The 24,701-nt window shown below is 43.6% G+C and overlaps 2 protein-coding genes across 3 annotated transcripts in view; one reads left to right on the top strand and one right to left on the bottom strand.

Moving 5' to 3' along the window:
- Window positions 1-4,787: 4,787 nt before the first annotated feature.
- Window positions 4,788-8,479, top strand: RASL11B (RAS like family 11 member B). The gene is made up of 4 exons (XM_420710.8): window positions 4,788-4,943; window positions 5,024-5,080; window positions 5,898-5,974; window positions 6,856-8,479. The coding sequence occupies exons 1-4, from the start codon at window positions 4,820-4,822 to the stop codon at window positions 7,321-7,323; spliced, it is 726 nt and encodes a 241-aa protein (XP_420710.1). The 5' UTR covers window positions 4,788-4,819; the 3' UTR covers window positions 7,324-8,479.
- A 1,546-nt stretch (window positions 8,480-10,025) lies between these two features.
- SCFD2 (sec1 family domain containing 2) overlaps window positions 10,026-24,701 on the bottom strand; it is a 181,404-nt gene continuing 166,728 nt past the window's right edge. For both annotated transcript variants that reach the window (XM_001233405.7, XM_015285524.4), the window contains exons 6-9: window positions 24,118-24,263; window positions 20,240-20,374; window positions 15,031-15,150; window positions 10,026-11,668 (exon numbers count right to left, since the gene is read on the bottom strand). In XM_001233405.7, coding sequence (XP_001233406.4) covers window positions 11,576-11,668; window positions 15,031-15,150; window positions 20,240-20,374; window positions 24,118-24,263 — 494 coding nt within the window. In that variant the 3' untranslated portion in view covers window positions 10,026-11,575. The remainder of the gene's footprint in view (window positions 11,669-15,030; window positions 15,151-20,239; window positions 20,375-24,117; window positions 24,264-24,701) is intronic.

The raw sequence follows: 24,701 nt of genomic DNA, 5'->3' as shown, positions 1-24,701 counted from the left end.
ACTGACCCCATTGTAACACAAGATGAGATGCAGAGAGGCTGGCAAAGTCACTTACTGCTGCAGTGTTTCGGATAGCTTAATACAGAACACAAGGCATTCCTAAGATGGAAAACAAAACTTTTAGGTGTTCTTATATGCATTTTTGAATGACGACTTAGAACTTGAATTGAATCAAGGGATTCTGCCATCGGGGCTTCGCCTCTGCCTTTTCAGACCAAAACAGCATTCCATGCACACAACAGCTACTTGCACCGTGGGGGCACAAAGCAGCACAACACAGTAGCAGCAGATGGGCAGCCCTGAATGGAAAAGAAAACCCTCAGCTGTTCCATTCTTGATGAGAATTTGGGAACGTTACAGAAGGAGGAAATGAGGAGAAATAAAATTGCAAGCTCAAGAGAAGATAAAATCTGATTAAAACGCTGACTAATATAATTGCAGAGCGTTAGTCAGGCTTTCTTGTGGAAAGGGAAAAATGTCTGCTGTTGTGCTGCTATAGAAACGATGTGGAGTATGCGGGTAGGTGAGGGCATGGAGTTTGTCCCTCCCTTCCCACTTCTCTGTGCTGGAATGAAGATCCTATCTCACTGTGGGCCCTCCTGGCCAGACGGCTGCTTCCAGCGCACAGAGGAATTCTGTTCCTGTTTATGCAGTTTCTTTTAATATCTCTGCTTCCTCCTTCCTTTGTTCTTGTGGAAGGTGATGTGATAGCACTGTGACAGGGCAGGGGGTGTGCCCTGTTCTCCCTTCACTTTCCACAGGGGTTGGTGACTTTGCTCTGTATTTTGTGAGCCTGGAACATAGGTACTGTGCCGCAAACAAGGAGCTTTCTTGTATTTACTCCTATAAAACCAGAGGACTCATAGTACTTTGAAAAGTAAATCCTTCTCTGGAACAAGCAGCCATCATCTGTGTTTCTGAACACTTCGTCCAGGCCACTTGTTTCTTTAAAGATACATGCTAGAATTTACCCGCCATTGCATGAGATAATGACTTTTAATTCCCCTGGCTGCTGATGGAAGTGTCCTTCTGAAACATGTAAGCCACACGTAAACATACTCACTGAGCAGTGGCACAAAATAAGAACTAGAAATGCACCCCTACGCTGTGGGATGTCATTCACAGCAGCTCTGACCCACAGCCATCCGGAGTGATATCTCATCTCTGACAGCAGTCACTTCCACGTAACTGAGAGGAAGGCACAAGAAAATAAATTGCATTAAGGAACACGAATTAAATTGTATTAATTAATTAAATTTAATAAGAACTGTATTACGTTAAAAAGACTAATGGATGAGGAAGTGTGTCCACGCTGTTCTAGAGCTCTTTCTGCTCCCTAGTGCTTAAGATACTGGTTCAAATGTTGAAGAAAGTAATTTGCTGCTGCTGATGAATTCTGTGCCAGCATAAAATGTTGTAGAGCTGCATTTCCTTGTAACCTATAAACGTACTTCTTCACATGGTGCTAATTTTATTTCCGTCCCAGTGCCTTCCTGTAACAATTGATCCACTGGCTCGAGTACATATTTTATAAGAACATATTTTGTACTTCAGCTTTTCCCCAAGTTTCACCTTTCAGCCTCCCTCACTTGTTTAGCTTTCTGTGTTCTGAGTCGCAGAGAGAGGTGCCCGTTCTCTGGTTATTTTAGCACTTTCAGCCTGTCTGTAATCATCTCTTTCACAAAATGGAGAATACCTCTGACATTCTGACAGTTCATCCATGCATCGTCTTATTTTCATTTCTCTTTCCAGTTTCCCTCCAACCTCTGTGCACTGTGCACTGGAGACACCACAGCTGCACACAGTGTTATACTTTAGGCCTGCACTCTCTGTAGGCCTCTGGAAGGCCTCTCTCAATCATCCAATCTCACTGTCACCACAGTCAGTCCCATTTTAGAATGCCCGATGCAAACTCCAGCTCCATTTAAAAGAAGTTAAGTTTGATTTTGCTCTTACCACTCTTGTCAGAGGGCCGGTCCAGTGTGTTCCTGTGTACATCCACTTGTTCTCATGCTGACATTGGCCTCTACTATTGGTTTCCCTTGCATCTCTTTCCCCAAGCCCCCCTCGCCTCCAGGCACTGGAATGGGTTGCCCAGGGAGGTGGTGGGGTCGCTGTCCCTGGCAGTGTTCAAGAGGCATCTGGATGAGGAGCTACGAGATGTGTTTTAGTGGCTTGTGGTACCAATGGTAATGGGAGGACGGTTGGACTACGTGATCTTGTAGGTCCTTTCCAACCTTGTGATTCTATGATTCTATGATTCTTTCTTTATCTTGCAAAACTGGATGCACCACGTGTTCTTGCCTTTGGCTGAAACAGGCTGCCCGGGCCTTAATCATTGCAGCAATTTTCGCCCCTACTTGTTCTGCTTTAGATTTACTCTTCCTTGAGCCTGGGTGACAGAATCTCACCTCGTATTTCAGATGTTTTCTGCAATAACGAATCTGAAATAGCCGGATTTACATTTGCCTGTTCACACAGCTCCTACTCACCCTGTGATTAACTGGTCTTTCTTTTCCAAGTGCTGATCTCATAGTTGATGGAAGAAATTTTCATGATTTATCTCTGCAAGCCATTAATATTATCAAATTTAATTATATTTTCATTAATCTAGTTCTAAGAGGCACCCAATTTCTCCAGCACATTATTCCCACCCTTGTTTGAAGTGGAGATGTCCCCCGGCTCTGCCAACAGTGGATTTCATTAGCACATTTGCCTTCTTGATGACATTCTTGTAATGAAAATATGGAGGAAGAGAGTAGCCCTGACGAGTCCCATGGAATAGCTTGTGCCTCATGCACACAGCTCTTTGTCATTGCCTCTTGATCCTCTGTTCTTCCGTTTGAACAACCAGTTCTTGCTGGACAGTGTCAGGCATTACTGACCCCAAATGGATTAGATCTGCTACTTCTTCTTTGTTTAAAGGAAAAGGGAGACAAAGTTGTATCAAAGAAAGAGATCATTCGGAAGTAGCATTTCATTTTATCCCATTTATTCCCACACCCTTAATTATTCTTTCCTTCAAAATTTGTCCAAGTTACTGTAAAACATTTCACTCCCTTTATTTAATGCATATGTTCCATAATGATGTGAGAACTACAGGTAGAGTTCTTGCTTCTCCCACTCTCATCTTCACACGCTTGATCTGTTGGCACTCTGAAGACAGACTGATTTCCCCACTGCAGTAATTGCCCACGGCTTACTTCACATTACTCATCCTCCTTTTCCTCACATCTCTCACACAATCTTCCTTATTAAAAATGGAGGCAAAACACCCATTGGACTTGGAAATACTGCCAGACTCCCTTTTTATCTGTATGACCTTCTCCCTGCATGGCAAACCCATTTCTTCTTCCCTGGCCTTCCACATTTCCCCATCTCAAAGACAAGACTTTCTCAGGTGAGGGATCTTCCCCATCGTGAACCCCAGGGTCTCTATTTCCAGCAACTTTAGCTACCAAACTGTCAGGAGATCTTCTGTGAAGCCCTTTCCTTTTGCATGCGATACAATGTCTGTACCATTTCTGCTGCCTTGGCATAGAGAAAACCGGTGTTTCTTCTGTATTCCAATCTTTGAGCCCTTCAGCCCTGTTGATTTTTTCAAACTCCATACCCTTTTCGCTTTCGGCTTGGAGTGCCTTTTTATAGGCATAATTTTACCCATCCATTCATTCTGAACCGCATCTACTTGAAATCTATCAAGTGATTTTTTCTTTTCCTATGACCTCGGTGGCCTTTACAAATGGAACCCATCATCACCTCTTCTCGTTCTGGTGCTGGCAGGGAGAGCAGTCCTTGTGCTGCATCCAGCACTGCATCCAGCCTTGCTTGCTATTCATAGCATCTGCGCTCACATTTATAGCTGGGAGAGCAGCAGCTACTGAGGGAGCAGCAATCTGCTTCATTATATTCGAGACATCCTTTTCCATACGCAAACATAACTTTGCAGCTCTGCACAAATGCTCGCTTGCTGCAACTGTGACTGCCTCCGGCCAGGGCCAGCAGCACACCCCGGTTATACCCCAACTCTCTTTTAACTCTTTCCCTGCTGAGGTTTTGAGCCAAACTTCAGTTCAGTTTCTTCTTCTTCTGAAAATTAGCTCAGTTATGTGGTGAGATCTGTCTTCCCTGGATATGTGGATGGCGGCTCTACCACAACCCCTTTCCTTCCCCCCCTGCAGGTGTTGCTCCCCCGCGGGCAGCTCTAACCCTGTGGGGCAGCTCTAACCCTGTGGGGCAGCTCTAACCCTGCATCCCTTGGCCAAGGCCGGGTTTCAGGTGCTCAGAGCCCTCCTGCTTCCAGGCCCAACGGCCCTGCTTCGCATCCATCCCTCATCTGCATTTCCCCTTCCTCGCCATTGTTTTCTGATCTTTCTTAAGACGCTGTCATATCCATATTCATGCTTTATTGATTTCCCCCCGTCCCCCTCGTTTCCGTGCCTTTCTGTGGATGAGAAGCATGCTGATGGTGGGATGGAGCTCCTCAGCAGCACTCGATCAGCTGCTGCTGGATGCTGAGGCTGTCCTACACCCAATTAGGGTCACAAATACCCGCTTCTGGCCTTCAACATTCAACACGAGGCTGATCTCAGCCCTCATTTTTAAGCGCCTCCAGCAGCGAGCAAAAAACCCACCCACCCCACAGCCACCTCGGCCCCCACCTCAGGACGGGGCGGGGTTGGGGGCGTGGCCTGGGCTTTCAGGTTCTCTGATTGGCTGTCGGAAAGGAGGTGGGGCTTGAGGCTGGCGGGGGCCGGGAAAAACGCGGCGGGAAGGGCAGCGGTGTTAGTGGGAGTGCGGGGCTGCGCGGGACTGCGCGATGCGCCTGACGCAGAGCATGTGCACCATCGCCGAGTGCGCGCCCGGCGGTGAGGGCTGCCCCGCGGCTCGGCCTCGCCTGGTCAAGATCGCCGTGGTGGGGGGCAGCGGAGTGGGCAAGACAGGTGAGGCGGATGGGAGGGGGGAGAATGGGGGTCAGGGGGGCGGCGGAGCTCGGCTAACGCTTATCTGTGCCTGTCCGCAGCGCTCGTGGTGCGGTTCCTGACGCGGCGCTTCATCGGCGACTACGAGCGGAACGCAGGTGGGCACCGCGGGCGGACGGGGCGGCCCCGGGGGCGGCGGTTGGGGCGGATCGGAGCCCCTTGCCGGGGTCCCTCCGCCGGCGGTGAGCGCTGGGTGAGCCCCGCAAACAGCTGTGCTGGTGCTTCGTTCTGCCTCGCTCTGCCGGGTGCGCCCTATCTGGTGAAGAAGCCCCTCTCTGAAGTAGCTGTTTGTTTGGTTTTTTTAATCTAAAAACAGTACAACGTGATGTAAACTCAGTGTTTGCTGCCCTCCCAAGCTCGGTGCCGGCAGCCAAGCGATCGGGGCGGCCCCGGCTTTGGGGGGGAGACGGGGCGATGCTCAGCGCCGAGCGCGGCGCGGCGGGCGGTGCGAACGGCTGAGCTGCCGGAGCGCGGCGATCCGCTGCGGGAACGGCCCGGGAAACAGACGGCCCCAAAGGCACCCCCAGCCTCTGGGATCGGCCAGCGGAGCGGCAGTGGGTAACCCCGCAGAGGAATGGCTTCTGAGAGGCGGAAATGCTGGCCAGCACGCTGGGCTTCTGTCCCAAGGGCTGGCTGCTGTGCACGGCGAGGCTACGGCAGTCCTTCGGAAGTGACAGAGCCGCGAGCAGTGCGGTGCTAAATGCCAGGCTTCAGGGCAAGCCAGGGCCAGGTTAAATCCCAGGCTCGTTAAATCCCAATCCTGGCATAAGTAGTCATAAATCCCAGGCTTCCAGTAACGTTATCACAAACCAAGTAAAGAATTTTAACGCTCGACCCGAATGACTAATGGGGAGCACAAGCGGGGCAGCGTGTCTGAGGAGTACTGTGTGTGTGAACCTGTTGCTGTTCTGCCAGGTAACCTCTACAGCCGGCACATCCAGATCGACGGGGAGGTGCTGGCCATCCAAGTGCAGGACACCCCGGGTGTGCAGGTGAGTCAAACGCATCCACGTTGATCACCGAAGCAGCCCAGAGTTGGTGTGCGTGTCCGTCCACTGCAGCATCTTGTTCCACTCTTCCCAGTGACGTTCTGCTGTGTGTTTCAGTGCGGAGCTCTGGGTGGGAGAGCTGGCAACCTGTGCTTTAGCCTCAGCTGCCAAGCCAGATGGGTTGGGTGCCTGAAGTTTGCTGGTAGTGAAAAGAAACGGCTCACTGTTTCGGGTGAATCGTTTGTATGCTGGAGGCCCATTGCTTTGGAATGGCTGAATGACTGAAGTGTCTTGTTCCCATATATTAGGAACATTAGATGGGGGGGGGGGAGGGGGGGAACAACCAACTCACTTTGTGCAAATATGGTACACATGTGGAAGAAAATGTCGTGGCTGCCGCCCAACAAAACTCATACATTTATATAACAGAAAGTGAAGTCTACTGTATTGGAGCTGTGTTCATTAGGATATTACAGTTTGAAGTTCTGAATGTATAGACCTGAGCGGTGCTGGATTTTTGCCTTTTTGAACTGGGCAGCACTCCAGGTCTAAATGCTTCCAGCTCATATCTTTGCTTCCCCAGACTTACTGTCTAGCCAGTTAATTTCCCATTCTGTGGAACTACAAAGTCTTTCTCTGCATGCAGAACGACTCAGGTCAATTTTCTGTTTGAGTATAGCAAACTCCAGTGTTACATTCCATTTTTTTTTTGCAGCTGAATCAACATATGTATTTATTCGCCACGCTCAGATTAAGTTTTGTACTTAGAATGTGAAATGCAGATATGTACGTCTGAAGCCGTAAAATGCTATTTAGATTTAAAGGAGCCTTTTAAAAGTCTTTTACGACCTCAACCATCTAATTTGAGACCATTCACTCCACAGATCCACGAACACAGCCTGGATTGCAACGAGCAGCTGAACAGATGCATTCGCTGGGCGGACGCCCTGGTGATCGTCTTCTCCATCACAGACTATAAGAGCTATGAACTGCTCAGTCACCTGTACCACCACGTTCGGCAGATGCATCCGGGGAATGCTGTCCCTGTTGTCATCGTAGCGAACAAAGCTGACCTCTTGCATATTAAAGAGGTGGAGCCTCAGCATGGACTTCAGCTGGCCAACATGCTGGGCTGTGCTTTCTATGAAGTGTCTGTCAGCGAAAACTACAACGACGTCTTCAATGCCTTCCACGTCCTCTGCAAAGAAGTCAGTAAACAACAGACCACCAGCACCCCCGAGAGACGGAGAACTTCTCTCATTCCACGGCCCAAATCGCCCAACATGCAGGATCTGAAGAGGAGGTTTAAGCAAGCTCTGTCTGCCAAAGTGAGGACTGTCACGTCTGTCTGACAGCAGGGCCAAGAAGAGGCGCTGGGAGAAGCATTGGGGAGAACAAGTTTGAAACCTGGGGTGTCTAACACTGGCACGTCTGCAGTCCGACGTTGTGAAGGGATGCTTCAGGCAGCGTTCTGCATGGCTGTAGAAACAAGAAGTTGCTTGAACAATGAACAGTGGCAGATGGGAAAAGAATAAAAACGAACAAACAAACAAAAAAAAAATCCACAAAAATAGTCTTGAAATGGCTCTAGGATGTAACTTGTAGAACAAGTATATTTTTCACTTGGAAATGGACCTTTCCAATAAATGCCTTTTTCTCTGACGGGACAGATCTGGCTTAATGTTTGTGCAGAGACAACCTTTTAGCTGTGACTCTCAACTTGTACTTGAGCAGGGAAACACCCTGAACTGCAGTTCACTGTTCAGAAGTAACCACGCCAGTTTTACAACCCTTTCACTTGGATGAAGGACAGCATGATGTATCTGTTCCATTTATTGCACAGTAGAGCTGTTTATTTCACTTGTATTTCAAAACAAATGTGAAAACATGCAACTGTTCTGTAAAAATAAGTGTGAAGTAAGTGGACATGACTGCATATCATGACTGTACACAACGGTCCTTTATTTTTTTACTAGCCATGTTGTTGCTGACAACTTGACCAGACTCTTTGTAAGTGAAGCTATTGTGCATAGGGTGTAAACATATGTCATTACAAATATCTGGTGGGTCTTTTTTACTGTCTGAAAAAAGCACTGTCCAGACTGAATGATCTAACACAGAGCTTTCTAGGAATAAGCCTGGAGTTGGAGTGATAGTCCATTACAGCTGCCAGTGTAAGACACTTCTCTCCTCTTTCTTTCTTTCCCTTGTGTATAATAGGCAGAGAAAGAACCAGTGATTGAGCTGGATGTGAAGCACGGCTGCCCCAAGGCAATGAAGCTGGCTGTTTGTTCAGAGCTGAGCCGGTCCCTGTTCATCCTTAAACACATGTGGCTGACTTGAGCATTTCTTCTTAATTTTTTTTTTTTTCCTACACTGAGCCAGTGGAGTTCACAGGCTAAAGGCCTTACACACATGCACTTTAAAAAGCCAGTTGTGCTTTTGTTTGAACTGTAATTTATTTATTTTATGTACAGTTACCTTCAGCATTAAATTTTGAATTGCCTATTTTCTTGTGTGTTCTTTCTGTGTGTGAGAAACAATTGGTAATAGCCAGCGAAGCCTGGAGATGAAGTAATTGTTTTCTCAGGGTGGCTAACAGACGCTGCAGAAGCTGTAAGGAGGTCTTTGCTGCCTATGCTGTTGATTTATTAGCATAATGTGTGGAGGGAAAGCTCTCATAACTGCTTTCCAACCTTTACTAAACTATTTTAGGAGAGGTACTGAAGATTAAAATTGGATTCTTCATGCTCCCTTGTCAGAAAACTCCAGCGAGGAGAGAATGAGGTAAGGTAGGTCAGTGTTTAGCAGAACAATGTTTTAAGGGGCTTTTGGCCTCTTTAAAAAAATACACACAACAGCTCTATACAGAGTGGTATGACAGTGAAGAACTGAATCAAATTACTACAAGCCTTTAACTTGATTTGTTTGCATTTAAAGGCATTTTAGGCTGGGCATTCCTGAGGAGGATGTTTTTGTGCTAGAGCTAGAGTGTCTGCCATGCAGGCTCTCCCCTGGTTAGCACACAGCTCTAACGGTGGAAGGAAATACTGGTCCTGCTGATGGTAATCTGTTCGATGCGAGCTACCACCCTCACCTGACCAAGTAACTCAGGACTAGACTTCAAACACAACTGCCCCGCCAGTCTGAGCTTACACTCAAATGCTATTTCACTGATTTCTGTGCCATCTCCATGTGCCAACGGTGGCCTTTCGTTTTCCCTACCCCACAGCTGGTGAGCACAGCTCTGTGTCACATGCAGAGGGCTTTGGCACTCCTTGCTGTTGGTCCAGCACTGCACCCTCCCAAGCAGTCCTTCCGTATGGCTCCAGACCATGTGCAGCTGGCAGGAGACCACTCATTGCCCAGGTCTTTTCTCCAGCACACGCTACGTGTAGCTACGACAGCTATTTTCTACAAATAGGAGATAATTATTACACCAGGGCCACAGGAAAGACCCCACTCCAGTCCTGGTCTAGGAGAGGAGTGGTCTTTTTGTGACTGTCTCTGCTTTCATCTCTTCAGCCACTGAGTGCCAGATGGTGGCTGGATCCCAGCATCCACCGCCACAGCCGTGGCCACACTAGCTGAAAAGATCCCACCAAAGGGGAGCCTGGAAAACCAATCGCTGCCTCAGCCAGAGGAGCTGCTTCATCCACAGGACATGCAGAAGCACCAGTGTCTACTTAAACCCTGAACCCCTCTCATTACCCTGCAGAGCACGTCCTCAGATGGCCAGGTCAGTGAGCTGACTCATGAAAGACAGGTGGAAGAGAGAAGGCCACAACTGTGGGCCTCCATCACCTCAGGAACGCAGCAGCAGCTCAGAGATATGAGTGCCTGAACCCGCTTGGGGCTGCAGAGGTCAGCAATGGTTGCGGGAGGTAGAAGAGCCCTTCTGCCACCAACAGAGCATGGAAACCCCTTGAGGACATCTCCAAGACAGAGGTTTTGGTTCTTAGGGGTTATCAAATACTGCAAAAAAGAGGGGTGGCGGGAATATGCAGTGCTGGTATGCATAGCCCTGTGTCCTAGCATGGAAAGAGATGAGGAATGAGCATCGTAAGAGCATTGCTTTATTGATTATATAATTTACAAAACATCTATATTCTAAGACCAACGATACAGAAAGAAAAGGAAATGCAGAGAAAGGCAATTTGCTCTCGAGTTGCTCTGCTCAAAATATTTCTTGAGCTTTTAACATTGCAATCTCATAATATTTCTCATTTTTTACAGCACAAAGTTCCATTCTAAAGTCATTCTTATAAATTGTTCTTGCATAGAGGCAACATTGTCCATGCTTTATAATTGGTCCTTTGTTTCCTTCTAGCCACTCAAAAGTGAATTTAAACCAAAATGCAGCCTTTTCTGGAGACCATTATAAACATTTAAGAGAACTTAAGCAGGCTACTAAACAAAGGTTAAAGAGCTACTTCCTATTTAAGCTATTGCTTTGGCATCAGAAAGAATGCTATGTTCAAGCGAACTTCATATACCATTTGACATTCTCATTCTTAGTGTGAGCTGAAGTCTTAGCCTTCCTTGGATGAATCAACAGGATGCAGCTTCAGAGCTCCACCATTTTGTGTTGCAATTTGGAACTCTTTGTCCTATGCACAATCACAACCTCTACTGGCTAATGCTGTTTTATCTAAGATTATATCAATTTTTTTTATAAGGAAAAATTACAGAACTGAATGTGATAGCAGCTCTTTCGTTATCATAAATGAAACATAAAAGCTGCTCTCTAATCACTCTGTTCAGAAATCTAGCTCAAAAAAGAACCCGTCACAGTGGCCTCTTGAAAATGGGAACATGCTTTTTTTTTCTCCCTCTTTTTTAAATGCATGTGAGGGGAGGATTCTTCCAAGGTTACCATCACCTCATCACAGCCCATATGCCCTCCTTGTGTGAATCTGCAGAGAAGTGTGCCATCAGAAACAGCCTTTTCTCCTGGGACTGTGGGTGGAGAAACTAGAGCAGGAAATGGAAACCTGTGAGAGAAAGAACCACGTAACTCAGCCCTCCATCCTGCTGCTTTGCTGTGGCTGGGAGAGCGTCACCGCACCGGGAGCTGCTCTGCCAGCTGAACTGGGGCTGTGCCCCATGATCCCTCTCTGGGTATAATGAGCAGAGGCTGTTCATACTGTATAAGGCACACATCTTTTGTAAGGTAACGTGGCAGAGAGATGGATTTTGCTGCCCTTTCCCTCCCTCAGCAGCATTTCCCAGCAGAATCAACCCCACAAAAACACTGGCATTACTTGAAAGAGGAAGTGCTGCTCAGAGAGTGCACATTCAGCCCACCTGGTCCTCAGCTGCTTCTTTTCTAGGGAGTCATTACAAGCAATCATCCTGGTGGGTGCCAAGCAGAGGGGGTGATTCAGCACCACGCTGTGTGACCCTTAAGGAGAGGGAGGTACAGAACAAATGGACCAGTTTTAGGAGCCTCCTGTGAGCTGCACAGTTCCCCTGCAGCCAGGTACCCAGCTGCACAGTGGGGGACATGCTGCTTTTCAGAGGGCTGTTGGGAGCAGTGATAAACCAGGGACTTGATGCTTCCAGCCAAGGCAGCCATCCATCTTCTCCACAGATCCTCCCACGTCAGATATCACGGTCAAGTTGGGGATGATCAGCTGCAAACAGCTGCTCAATAGCACCTTGTGGGGTCAGGAGCGTTGAGGAGAGCACAATTACCTGTAAGAAGGGGGAAAAGAAACAAGAAGTCAAAATTAAGGGGATCGAGACTGTCTGCAGCATTAATGAGCTGTGATATGAACTGTTCCCTTATCCAACACAAGACACACAGTGTGTTTCTGGTGTTTACTGACAGGCCCGTGCGACTTGCCCACTGAAACCGTCTGCTGGCTAATAACTGTGGTTAAATCACTTAAGGAACATAATGACTAGTAGCATTGTACTCCTAATGAATGTGTGCTTTGATTCACTTCTACCCACATGTACCCAGTGATTTGTTGTGACTGCCATTGTGTTCGCTGTGAGGCACCAGACGAGCAGCCAGCAGCTTCCTTTCCTATAGCACAGGGTTTTGCCAGCAGGCAGTTTTGGATGACAGCTGTTCCCCCTTGTTTGAGGCAGGACAAGAATTACAGAAGTGCTGCTGGTCTGCTGTGACTGCTGGGAGAACTACAGCCCATGCTCAGGAGTTGGCCTGTGGGCAAGACAAGCGTTCATCTGCACATCAAGACCATGCTCAATCTCAGACACTGTTGGGATGCTGTTGCTTTTGTTTGGCCAGGTTTTTAATCCAAGCTGGGTCTGATGAATGAAATGGACACTTGCTACGCCAACACACACACTGGTAGATGCACACCCTATCCATTTCTCTTGAATGAAAAACAGTATGCGGGTGTCTACTGGGAAGGCTTCTCTGCAGGGCAAAGCTATTGAGCAAGGAGGGAGCAGATCTGCTCCTGGAGCCAACTCACACTCAAAGTCTTAGGGAACGTGCAGTCTGTACAGTGTAATATTGCAGGGGATTTGGAAGAAAGAAGATAAGACGACAAGTACTACATTTAAACTTTTTTTTTTTTGGTCATTATTTCATCTTCCCACTTCAAATAATGAAAGGAATCTGGAGTTCCGTTACTACGGATTCCATCTGTACCGATGACAGCCTCCCCCTCACTTCTCCCCTTCCCTTATCCTCCCACACAACCTGCACCAAACTGACGCTGATTCTCTCTTCTCCTTCCTATGGCTGAAATACTGTAATTTGTGGATGGCAAAAGTTGATGCTGTCTTACATACTTTATGCATGCACCAGTGCATAGCACAGTATGTGCATATCCTGTTATAATGCAATTTAATTCTGAAAAGCACGAGTGGACGTATTACTTAGGTTTTTTTGTGTCTACAAGCCAAACATCAGCAATAGCCATGTTCTGTTAAAAGCAATTTCCTCTTGAGTCCCAATTGCTCAGAGGAGGAATTTCTCTGTCTCCTCTGGGTAGGTCTGAGCAGGACAGTGCACTTCCTTTGTGGACCTTCCCCTCATTTAGAACAGCATGACTGTCCTTGATGCTTTACATGAAGGGATATACCTGTCTTGCTGCCAGCTGAAGCACGGGACCCAGGAACTCACAGCCTGACCTTCTGCACTGCAATGTGCCTTTCCCATACGCAGGGGGAAGGATGCAGCAAGCATCTGATGGTGCATCTGCAGGAGTTGCTCTATCCATGTGCCTCAGTCACAAACACACATACTGTGCACATAGGGAGGAAGGAGGGCAAAACATGACACTCTTTCCCCTTTTTCACTCTCTTGATTAAAGGGGAAAGAAGTTTATTTCTTCCTTACAAAGTAGGGCACTTCTCACTAGGTTAGGAAGGCTATTTGGCATCATTCACAAACAAATGAGGCACAAAAAATGCTATTTTCTTTTGTGCTTCTCCATAAGAAATTGATTTGTCATTCATATTCCGATGAAGAGCAGTTCTGTGGATGGAAACATGTCTCCTACTGCACATTTAAATGTCATTTGCTTCAACTCCAAAGAACTGCTGAAGTAATCAGAGCATTGTGCCAGTTTTTCTGTTACTTTACTCAGTTCTTTATTTTTGCACCCACATGTCTCTCCATTTCTCCAAAAGCCAATAATTAGTATAAATGTCAGTGCTTTGTTTGAATGGAACAGACTTGTGAGGCCAGTGCTTCCCCCTTGCCCTGACGTCTGAGGCTGATTGCCTGAAATCCACACACACACAAAAAAACCAAACCTCTATTAAGTGCTGGCTTGAGTTAGACAAATGCCTGGCTTTTTAAAACGAGAATAATCCCAAACAGGTGGCACATATTCACAGCTACAGTGCAGAAATCCAGGTAAATCCAACTAACTCATATAGTTTTCTATATGAGACTCACACAACTGCTTCTCTACTTCTTTTTCTTCCTCCTCCTGACTCTCCCCTGCAGTCCTTTCACCTCTAACATAGCACATTTTCACAAAGGGCACAGTGCAGTCAAAGCTTAAAATTCTTCAGGAATCTGCCTAAGAGGGTGACCTGCCACTGGGGTTAAGCCAAAGCAAAGCAACACCAGATCCCATGTCACCACTGTCAAGCCTCAATTCTCTCTAGAAAGCTACTCAAAAAGTCTTGCTGCATAGTTCTCCATCAGCTCACTTGTTAACCCTGTACTTATCTTTCAGGTTATATTAATACATTTAAGGCATGGATTAACTTGTCCATCAGTGTGTCACAATCCAATCTGTGCTCAAGAGGGGAAAGAATTTTATTCACTCTTTTGAGGAGATTAGCAATTGACTAATTGGGGAGAAACGTGTTATCAGATGAAAAAAAAACATCTCTAAAATAGAACTCAGTCTTAGGAAATACTGTTGCAAAGATAACTGAAACACGAAAAGCATGCGATGAACCCAGTGGCTGATCAGCTTTTGGTTGGCTCTGTTCTGCTAATGATTTCTCACTAATCAAAAATGTCTTCCACAGGAATTGAATAAAAGATGTTTACAAGCCACCTGGAAACTGGACTAGTGTTTAGTGGTCTACTATTAAATGTGGAGGTTGGTGGCCCTGACTGTGGTGGGGGGGGGGGGGGGGGGGTTGGAGATTCATGATCCTTGAGGTCCCTTCCAACCTGGGCCATGTTGTGATTCTGTGTTTATGATGCATTTGCTGATACAAATCTTGAATACATATACTTGAATCTCTTCGCAGTTAGTCTGTATACTGCTACAATACCATTCACTTCTCAGCAGGTAACGGACTGCTTTTGTACAAAATTCTCCAAAATTAACAATGATTTTTAACAGCATATGAATTTTTCGAGACATGAAAAAAGCTCCTTTAGAACAATGCCAGTCTGCCCGGAATGCCTCCAACCTGACACCAGTGGTGACTCTATTCCAATGCCAAATTCCTCTATTCCAATGCCAAATTCCAATGCCAAATACCAATGCCATTCCTGTCTGTGTGGCTGTGTCTTGGTCTAAGTCTGGTACCAGTGCTACAGCCAACACTATCTGATGAATTGTCTCATTCTTTGTTCAGATAAGAACATTCTGAGTTGATCCTACCTGAGTACTAGGTTTGCGTGTTGCTACCAGATCCTTCACCATTTTGACCTCAGACACTGTCACACCACCAACCATAAAGATGATCAGAAGAGGATGGTCACCGGGGTGAGAGCGATTCACCTGTAAAATGAAAGAAAGAATTGCTTTAGTTGCTCAGTTCACCTCAGCAGCGATCGGTTCTTAGAGCTGCCAGAGGAAGAAGACTAATGAGGAAGTTCAGAAATAGCCATAGAATGCTGGTTTCTGCAGCAGCTGAATCAAATAACGCCCAGCTGAAAATCATGAGCCATTCTCAGGAACATGGAGTCTTCGTGGCTCCCACTGAAATCTAGAGAGGTTCCTTAAGAGGCCCTAGGGCTTCTCCCTCCATTCATTCTTCATTTATTTCCTTTCTTTCCCAGTGTGGGAGGACAGTACTTGGGTAGGTGTACGGTTTGAATACGTATATGCACGAGGCTTTAAGGAATGGGGAATAAATTACTATCTGGTAGAAACAAGGAGTCCAGTTTAAACATGCAAAAATCCCTGCCTTACATCAGTAATTGAAAGAATCATAAATAATGTATTTTTGCTAGCCCAGTGAATAAGCCTTTATAATTCATCCAATGAAAATAAGTCAGGTTCGTTATGTATAAAATCAGTTTCTTTCACTTCAAAGTTTTCATTACTTCCATGATTGGGTTGTAACTCATCTACAGAAACTCTATTCAAACAAAACACTTGTTTCATTTTTTTTCCTAATTAACCTTAAAATGTTGCAAACATGGAATTTCAGCTAATACATTATAAAATCGTGTTTTAATTTTAAACATGAAGGTGCTGCTATATATCAGATCCCTTTTAACCACTTCCAAAAGTTTGATTACTTTGCTGTTTCCTACCATTCTTTCTTTCTTGAAAAAACACACTGCCCTGATAATGCCTTGCTCCCATCTTTGACGAGTGTTTGGAAGTGATGTCAATGGAACCCAGAAATTGTTCTTTTTACAGCATCGCACGCCTTTCAGTGTGAAACACTCAAAATGTTTGGCTCTGAAAAGTGACAGTGAGAACAGCTGAATTTGCTCTTTTTTAGATTCTCTGCCCCCTTCCCTTCTGAATGCGTAGGTTTCCAGCAGCCTTCATTTGTCAGAACGGAAGTGGTAATCAACCCATTCTTGAGTGGAATGCTCTTCCCTTACTTTCACCACCATGATAGCTATTCTTTGACTCTGTGGCTCCAGCTCCTCAGGGAACAGCTCTTTGTATTGATCTGTACTGTGGCTGCCTCATACGTAGTCTTTGGGCAGCCCTGTCCTGCTTTTTGACTGGAAACCTTCGGAAGAGACTTCCTCCTCTAAAGCACGCATGAAGGATGGCATGCTTTCTCTTTGGTGAGAGATCTCTGATGATGTCGTGCTCCCTGTTAAAAGTTGCTCCTCTTGAACTCCTCAGAAGTTGGAAACTAGTCCAAAAAACACTGACATCAATGTATCAGTGAGCTGACTATTTGTGTACTGAGTGCAAATCTCCTAATTGCGCTCACTTTGACAGCTACCTTCATTCAGCTGATGGCACAGGTAGCACATATATTACAGTTCAGCAGGTTGTCCTGCATTTCTTGTGCTATATTGAGAAAGTGTCAATTTACACCAACAGACTAATTAAACCAATATACCAGATCTTACAAAGACTCTGCACATAATGTAATTTCAACCATAAACAAGCAAACAAAAAAGTCCAAACCTACTGCAGAAACCAGGAAGTGGTTAAGTAAGACCAAAGTATCTATTTATAAAGCAAGTCAGACAGAACTATTGCTTGCTAAAATCTTAGAGTATTTCATGCCATAGTTGCTGTAAGTGGTGATTGTAAGGCTGAAGAAATAACTGCTCCCACAGATGATGAGGATAGAGGTTGACTAAACAAAATAAAAGCAAACTGCCCCACTCCATTTCATGAAGCTCCTGAGTGACCCAAGACTTACGTGGAGAGCTCAAACTTCAGGAGCTTGCTATTGAACCAAGCCTCTCTTACTGTCTTCCCTAGTGACAACTCGTTATAAGCAAGCACGCATAACACTAGACACACTGAAAGGACACCCAGTATATTAATCAGAAAACACAAGCTTTCATAGCAGTACTAGAAGAAAATGTCTTGACAAATCATTCAGTCAAAATAAACCCAGATCCAAACACGTGTTGTCTATACAAATCTTAGTATTTTTTCAGAAGACCAAAGTTCAAGCCACAGATTCCAGAAATGCATATTAAAAATATGACTAGGTATGCAAACTCAAAATTAAATTAAAATTGCAATGAACGGGGTTTTGGAATCTGTAATTTTGTTATGATACGCACAAGTGTTTTGAAGGAGGACGATACTTCGGGTACAAAATATTTGGCTGTGCTAAGAATGCAAATTTCTGCCAAGATTTTTTGTTTGATAATACAACCACCCAAGGCTCTCTCTTTTGAAGGAACTGGCTTCGTGTAGCAAAACACAACTCATTTTTGTGTTACAGAAGAACTGGAATGGACTGAAACAAAAGCGACACATGCATTCTGGAGTCTTTCTAAAGCTATTTTGTTTCAGGACATTTCTGAGGCATCTGAATCTCATTTACTGGAAAACACGAACTTTGCAAAAGTTCCCAAGTGACATTTATTTTCAGTTCAAAATATAATGCATTAAAAATAATTGGTACCATTACCTCGGGCAATTAGAAAGACTAAATAAGAAAAGAGCAAAACCCTGGAAGCCTCCAGCTGTGGCAAGGGTGCATAAAGAGATGATACATTTGAAATTTGGACAATAGCTGATGTCCCACTGCAGGCTTTGTTCCCCAGGCTCCATAATTGCCATGGAAGATGGCCTGTAAAACCTTCACAGGTTGCTGGGCAGGCAGGTCAGAGGGGAAGGGCTGCTGCTCTAAGGGCTGCCTGCCTGAATTACTGATACAGCTGAGAGGAGAGTGCTGCCTGTCAAGAAAGCCCCCATTGCATTGAATCAAGAGACTAAAGGGAGAAGGAAGAATGCCAAATATTTATTTGAGTTGGCATTTATATTCAGGCATCGAGAAGTAAATATAAATGTGAGGAAGTTCATCAAATAATTACAGTGCTGATGGTGCAGTAAGTGTAGATACGATCTTGTGTCAGAAATACAGGCAGGACTCATTCATGCAGTAAACAAGGACTTGCCAACAAGCCAAACTACCAACTAAATGAGGAAGTATGGACACATGTTTGTGAGATAAGTGATGGTGTCCATGAAATATTCATCCCACATGAGGTCCACTTGGCCATCTGTTATATACTCCCTACAACAGTTTTTTTTTTGTTTTCTTTTTCTTACTTGCAGAGATGCGGGCACTTGAGGTACAATCCATAAGGAGAAGCCAACCTCCTCCTGCAGAAAAGTCATTTTAGGATTATAACCCCCTCAATCACCTGTTAAATTTTCAGGAATACATGCTGCATTTTTCAGGAGCTCTGCTCTTGCTTGCAAGAAGCTATCTGCAACAAAGTTTTCTCCTCTTTTTGACATCATGCAGTTAACAGAAATAGAGACTCTGGCTGTCACGCACACCAATCCTCTCCCACTCCTTCCTTGTACTCCCCCATCTGTTTGGATTTTGGTTAATCCTGGCATTCTGCAAGTTCTGATCTTTTCACCTATGTTGGTACAGCAACCAATAGTCCAGTGGGAACTTTGTGATTAGGATATCACTGTAATACACTTTAGTGTCCCAAACACAAGAATTAATAATATGGAAAGAAGAGACCTAAAACTAGCTAAACCCGTCATTGTTGCTATATGGACGTTTAGACTTTATACTCTATATGCATCTTGCTTGGTCTTTTTTTCTTGTTGCCTTATTTATTTATTTATTTATTTTTAAAAGGACAAGCTATGTTCCTGCCACAGAAAAGAAAAAAAAATAACCAAACAATGATATAAATACAATTGTGAGAGTTAAAGGTGAATAAATCCAATCATCCAAAAAAAATCATCCGTGCGCAGAAGCTTGTTTGCTTTGTTTGATGCAGGAACATCTGTTTCTTCTTCTATTTTTGGAGTGGCAGCAACATTATTTTTTTCAGTATCAATACATGAATAGAAACAACATTGGGCCCCTCTTCATATAACTGTCCTCTCATAACTCAGGGCTTTATCATAAGCTCTGAATAGCTAAGAATTTCCATTTAGCAACCTAGCTAAGTACATTCTGAAAATCCATTTCAGCAGTAAGCACAAGTTCCTGAAAATAGGCATTGTATTTAGACATATCTGATTTTGTTTTCAAGACAGCCTGCTCTGTAATAACAGAAAAATTACTTTGTTATCTTGATAATGGGTTCTAGAATAGAATCAGCACAAAAATCGAAGTTATTTTTCGTCACCTGTATTTAGATGTATGAAAGGTCTAGCAAGTATTCACAAAGAATAGGAAGAAAATGTTTTTCTTTTCTGTTATCATAGTATCACAGTACAACAGAGGTTGGAAGGAATCTTTGTAGCTCATCTACTCCGTTTCCCTTCCCAAAGCAGTGCAGACTTCAATATTACACCATGTTGTTCAGGGCTTTGTACAGCCAAGCTTTGAAAATCATGAAGATGGAGAATCCACAGTCCCTTTGGACTTTCTGACTGATTAGCCTGCCTTCCACCCCAACGCATGTTGAACCCTGTCAAATTATAGAAAGAGCACTGAATATGGGGCTCCTCTGCCGATCTTCTTCCCCTGTAAGACCTCTTTGTTCTTACTTCTATCTCAAGGCTGCTCATTATCCATAAAATTCCTTGAACTGCCTTGTAAAATGACTTTTGGAAATCTGGGGAGTTCATGTGAACTGGCACTTGCTTACTAATTTGCTTGCTGATGTCTCTGAAGAGCTCCAAAAGCTACATGAGGTTGGACATCCCTTTATTGAAGCCTTATTGAAGCCACATTGACTCCTCTCAGACATATCATCCTTATTTGCGTTTCCAGTATCACCCTTACTTAGGTGTCCAGTCTGCTCCATTCTCCAGGTGGTAACATGCATTTGTCCCATACATGCAATATAGTACCTTAAGCTATTTCCAGCCCCTCTGCAAGCATTTAACTCTCCCGACTGTCCTTTATGTTCCCCTCTACAGAATTAAATATATAAAATCAGCTATTGTCATACAATGCTATAAGCTTAGGAAAATCTTACAGATTAACTTGGGAAACCTTATTTACCTTCATGAACATGCTGAATCCAGTTTTAAGTAGATCAGTGAGGCCTGATGACATATGCTCAATATCAACAGAATCTGGTCGATCAGCACTGCAGATCTCTTCTACCACCTGTTTCAGCAGCGGTTTGTAAGAAGCCTGCACAAAAAGAACAACACGCTGTGAGTAAAGCTGATGAGGTTTGGTGCAACTGCTCTTCTAAATCTTCTATTTCCATTAAAGGAAACAAAAAATATTTATTCTAGAAAGAAAGCAGCACAGAGGCATTTAAATATTTAAAAATGCCTCTGTGGCAGCAGTGTTTTTTGTGACCTTGACAACAAATGGTGTACACCAGCACAGTATTGAATGGAAAAGTTAGAAAGAATGCTCCATATTTATTCTATTCTATGTGTACTATATGAATAAAGGGAGGCTAGGAGTAAAGGGTGGCTTCTAGTTTCTCTAGAGTGTGCTTTGGGGTAGTAGAGAAGGGGAGAGCAATAGGGATAGTGCTCTGTTGCCCATCATGTACCCAGAAGGTCTCATTTTCTTTGGAAAAACTTTACGTTTAAACAGCAATTTTTAGGAGGTGCTGCTTGCTGACCCCTTCTGCCTTTATACAGCTGTCATGTCATCATTGAAGTTTGGACATCAGCAGGGCTGATACTTATGGAAAGCCTTGAAAAAAAATGGGCCCCAAATCCCACCAATATCATACATGTCAGTGCTTCAGATATGTTAAGGATCAGGAAGAGCGGGATGTGTAAAGGTGCAGATGATCTGCATCCTGGAAGACTCTTAGTAAGGCTGGCTTTTTAGCCCTAAAAAATGGTAAAGAGTCTTGGACAAAAGAAAATTAAGTAAGAAAAGAAGGCATAATTATAGAGGAAAAAATAGGGTGATTACATCAGAACTGGATGAGGAAAGATGTGTAGAGAGAGAATTTAAGTCACTAAAGTCAAGCAAAATGGCATTCACAATGAATGAGCGATGACACCCCAAATATTAATGTCATCCACAGACATATCCTCAGTGAACTGAAAACCTGGAGGTGAGATAGCCTTAATATGTGGGGTAGTATATTTAAACAAGTGGGGTTTTCTGAGTCATCCAGACACTGATCCTGTGAGTGAACAGGATCAGTGCTCTGTTCCCATCTTGAAACATATTGAGCATTTACCATGCTATGTTTTTTCAGGGACCACCTTGAAAATGTTTCTACAATAAGAATTTTAGGGACTCGGGGAAAGAAAAGATCCTCTTTAATGGAAATTCAGCCTTGCTTGGTTTGCAGATTGAGTTTTGTTTTGCTTCTTTTAACCTTGCCAAAACTGCAAGGGAACCACAAGAGCTTCAGGAAGTGCAACAGTCTTTGAAAATTATGTTTTCCTTTGGGACAAGTGCAGGGATGCGTTATCCCTGGACTTCCTAAGAGAATTAAGTGTAACGACGTTCCTTTTGTAGAAAGGATGCTTTTGTAAAGATACATCATGCAAGATAAACATATAGTAGCTGGAAAATAAAAAGCAAGCCACTTGGTTATATAACTTGAAACTGTAATTTTCTAAAGTAATTGAAAAGACGTTTTCCATCTAACAGTCTACAGTGTGAATAAAAGTACACTTTTTGAATACAGTCTTGGCAATGAAGATTCATACAATTTATCTATTAATTCTCGCAACACGAGCATATTTTTTAATTGAGCCTGTAAAGCAAATGGCAGCAGACATTAACTGTAGTATCTCTCAGTAGAACACGACAAGATTTGTTTCAAATCGAGTAACGTAATAAACAACTGTTTGAAGATATACATGCGGGCATGCCGTCCTTTTATAAAGATCTGTTTAATATCTTCATAGATGAGAAACAGACGTTGGGAATGAAATATTTGGAGCAAAGATCAAACCATAGTCAAACACAGAGACTTATTGTACAAAATTAAAGGATAAATATTATCTGACTTCAGACATAACTATGTACTGGAAAGCCAAGGCATTAAAAATGTTCCATGATTTTACATGTCTGAAGTTTCAGCGACAAAACTCAGACCCCTTCAAAATGATCGGATTTGGCTACACTAAAGGCAGATTTCACTTTTGAAGCTTTGATAACTTCAAAAACTTTCAAAACCTTTTATTACTTGACCTTTGCCTATCAAAAATTTTGCACATTTTCATTGTATTTTTATACAGTAGGTGCATGTATTCCTAACTCTTGTAATGAAACTATGAGAAATTTTAATTTCTGATGTCTAGTAGGGCACAAATTGTGATAAAATAGTTACTTTAAATCTCTGTGGCCATCAGACACATCTTAGACATGATTATAAGGAGAAGAAAAGGAGAAAGATGAGGAGAAGGAAAGAAAGAAAAGGCGAGAGGAAAGGAGGAAAAGAGGAAGGGAGTGAGGAAGGAAGAAAAAGGAAGGAAGAATAAGGAAGGAAGGAAGGAGTGAATATACATAAGATCAAATAAAAGTAGTTACGTATCAGTCAAAATACATATTCGTCTCTTCCATGGTCACAACATTAACTTGTTTGATAATCTGATGGAAACATTCATTCATCATTGTATGTAAGACTACAAATTTCAATGCTATGAAAAGTCTTTCGAAGAGGCTATCCAACTCCATGTATGCACAGAAACCATTTTTTGATTCTTAATGGAGGCTTCCTTGCTCCTAACATATGTAGCAGAGAAAACATCTATAGGCCACAGCCTATAGATTTCTTCAGGTGAGCTAAACTGCTTTGTGCAGACTATGTATTACCATTTGCCAGACAAAAATATGATCCTTTTGTGAAGAGAAGTGTGGCAAAAAAAAAAAACAATGTACTGCCTGCTTATTTCAGCTACTCCAAATCTCCCAAACTGCCCTCAGCAGAAGGTTGTTTCTATTCAAGATAATTAAACCTACTCTACAGCCAGATTGGGGGCTGCAAACTGTTAATATATCCCTTGCTGTGTTCCAGCACTTAGCCCTAAGCAAACAACCTGGGTTACATCCAAAGAAAATAGTGATGCTAATTATACTTTAGGTAACTTTTAGAGGTTATTTTCTTATCATCTGACTGCCCCTACACTGACCTGTTTTAAACACTTAACAATTTTCCCCATTTCAGACACTAGATTGGTCCTAAGTACTTGGAGACTTCAGTAACAAATCCACCTTAGGTCTCCAACAACATGTTGCAACACTCCCCACTCTTGCTGTTGGAAAGCATTGCTTAATTCGGACCATAATTCCTTTGCTGATTGACATTATACTTATGAGTTCAGAGCGATTTTCTTTCTGGCTTAAGACTGGAATCAAGTTTTACAGTCCCTCTAAATTGCTGTATGTATTTTCCACTGTAAACTCCATTTTTAACTGAAAAAAGAATTAAACACTTCAGGGGATATGGGGGAAGAGAAAAACACTGTAAATTAGTTCTGATGACCTGCAATTCACGTGTTCACTTTTTATAAACAAAAGCTGCTTTTCGCACCTATTCACAAATGGGATTGTCTCTTAGTTACAGAAATGGGAGAGAAAATACGCAGAAATACGGCTGCGGTCTGGATGCAGGCATCCTGCTTGGATAAGACATGCAAAGTCAGTCCAGTTCCATATTGACCTTCTCCTGCCTTTCACAGACATTTATATTATCTCACAGAGCTGCAGAGGAAATCCCCAATTTCTTCATCAGACAATTCCTTATTGACATGGACATGGATATGCATGAGTTTGAATGAAGGACTTGATGATTAGGCCAATTATAAGATCTCGTAAATCTATTCCACATGGTCAGAACCCATACAGGATTAGCACAGCAGCAAAATCAGTGCTGTTCATGAAGCTGGAATTTTGACAGCCTGCTATAGATGTAACAGACACATAGAAAAGGAAGATTCACTTGCCTGGTTGGTGTTGCTGCCTGGATTATGTATAGAATTAAACTGCTTCATATGCGTTCGAGCTCTGGCAATATCCCTGAGCAACTTGAAGATATTGTCCACTGCATCTGTGGCTTTCTGGGATGTTAGGTTCAGTGCCGAGTTACAGCCTAAAGAAATAAAGAAACGTGATAAACTTTCATGCACTTTGATAATAAGCAGTAGGAAAAGGCTAACTGGGAGGAAAATGCAAACAAATGACAAAGGACAGAGACTGTGCACTAAAGGAACACAAAAAAGGCAGTACTATCAAAAATTCATAGGGAAGTCCTAACGGTAAGCTAATCTGGATCACTGTCCCTCATATCTTTGCATTTTGTATTAAATCTTTCATACTATACATTAATACTATATAAATATCTACATACACATACACACTTATAGACAGGTCTAAGACCATTCCTGAAAGATGGTTATCAGACACTGAGCTTTCCTTTATCTGAACACTATTTCATGTAGGACTGTGACTTGGGTCACCTGCTGGTGCAGCAGAACAAAGCCAGGTGGCTGCATGTCTGCAGGGCCACACCACATCAGGGTGCTGTAGA

The sequence above is a fragment of the Gallus gallus genome, chromosome 4 (genome assembly GCF_016699485.2).
Source record: "Gallus gallus isolate bGalGal1 chromosome 4, bGalGal1.mat.broiler.GRCg7b, whole genome shotgun sequence".
NCBI classification, from domain to species: domain Eukaryota; kingdom Metazoa; phylum Chordata; class Aves; order Galliformes; family Phasianidae; genus Gallus; species Gallus gallus.
This window is presented reverse-complemented; position numbering and strand designations above follow the sequence as displayed.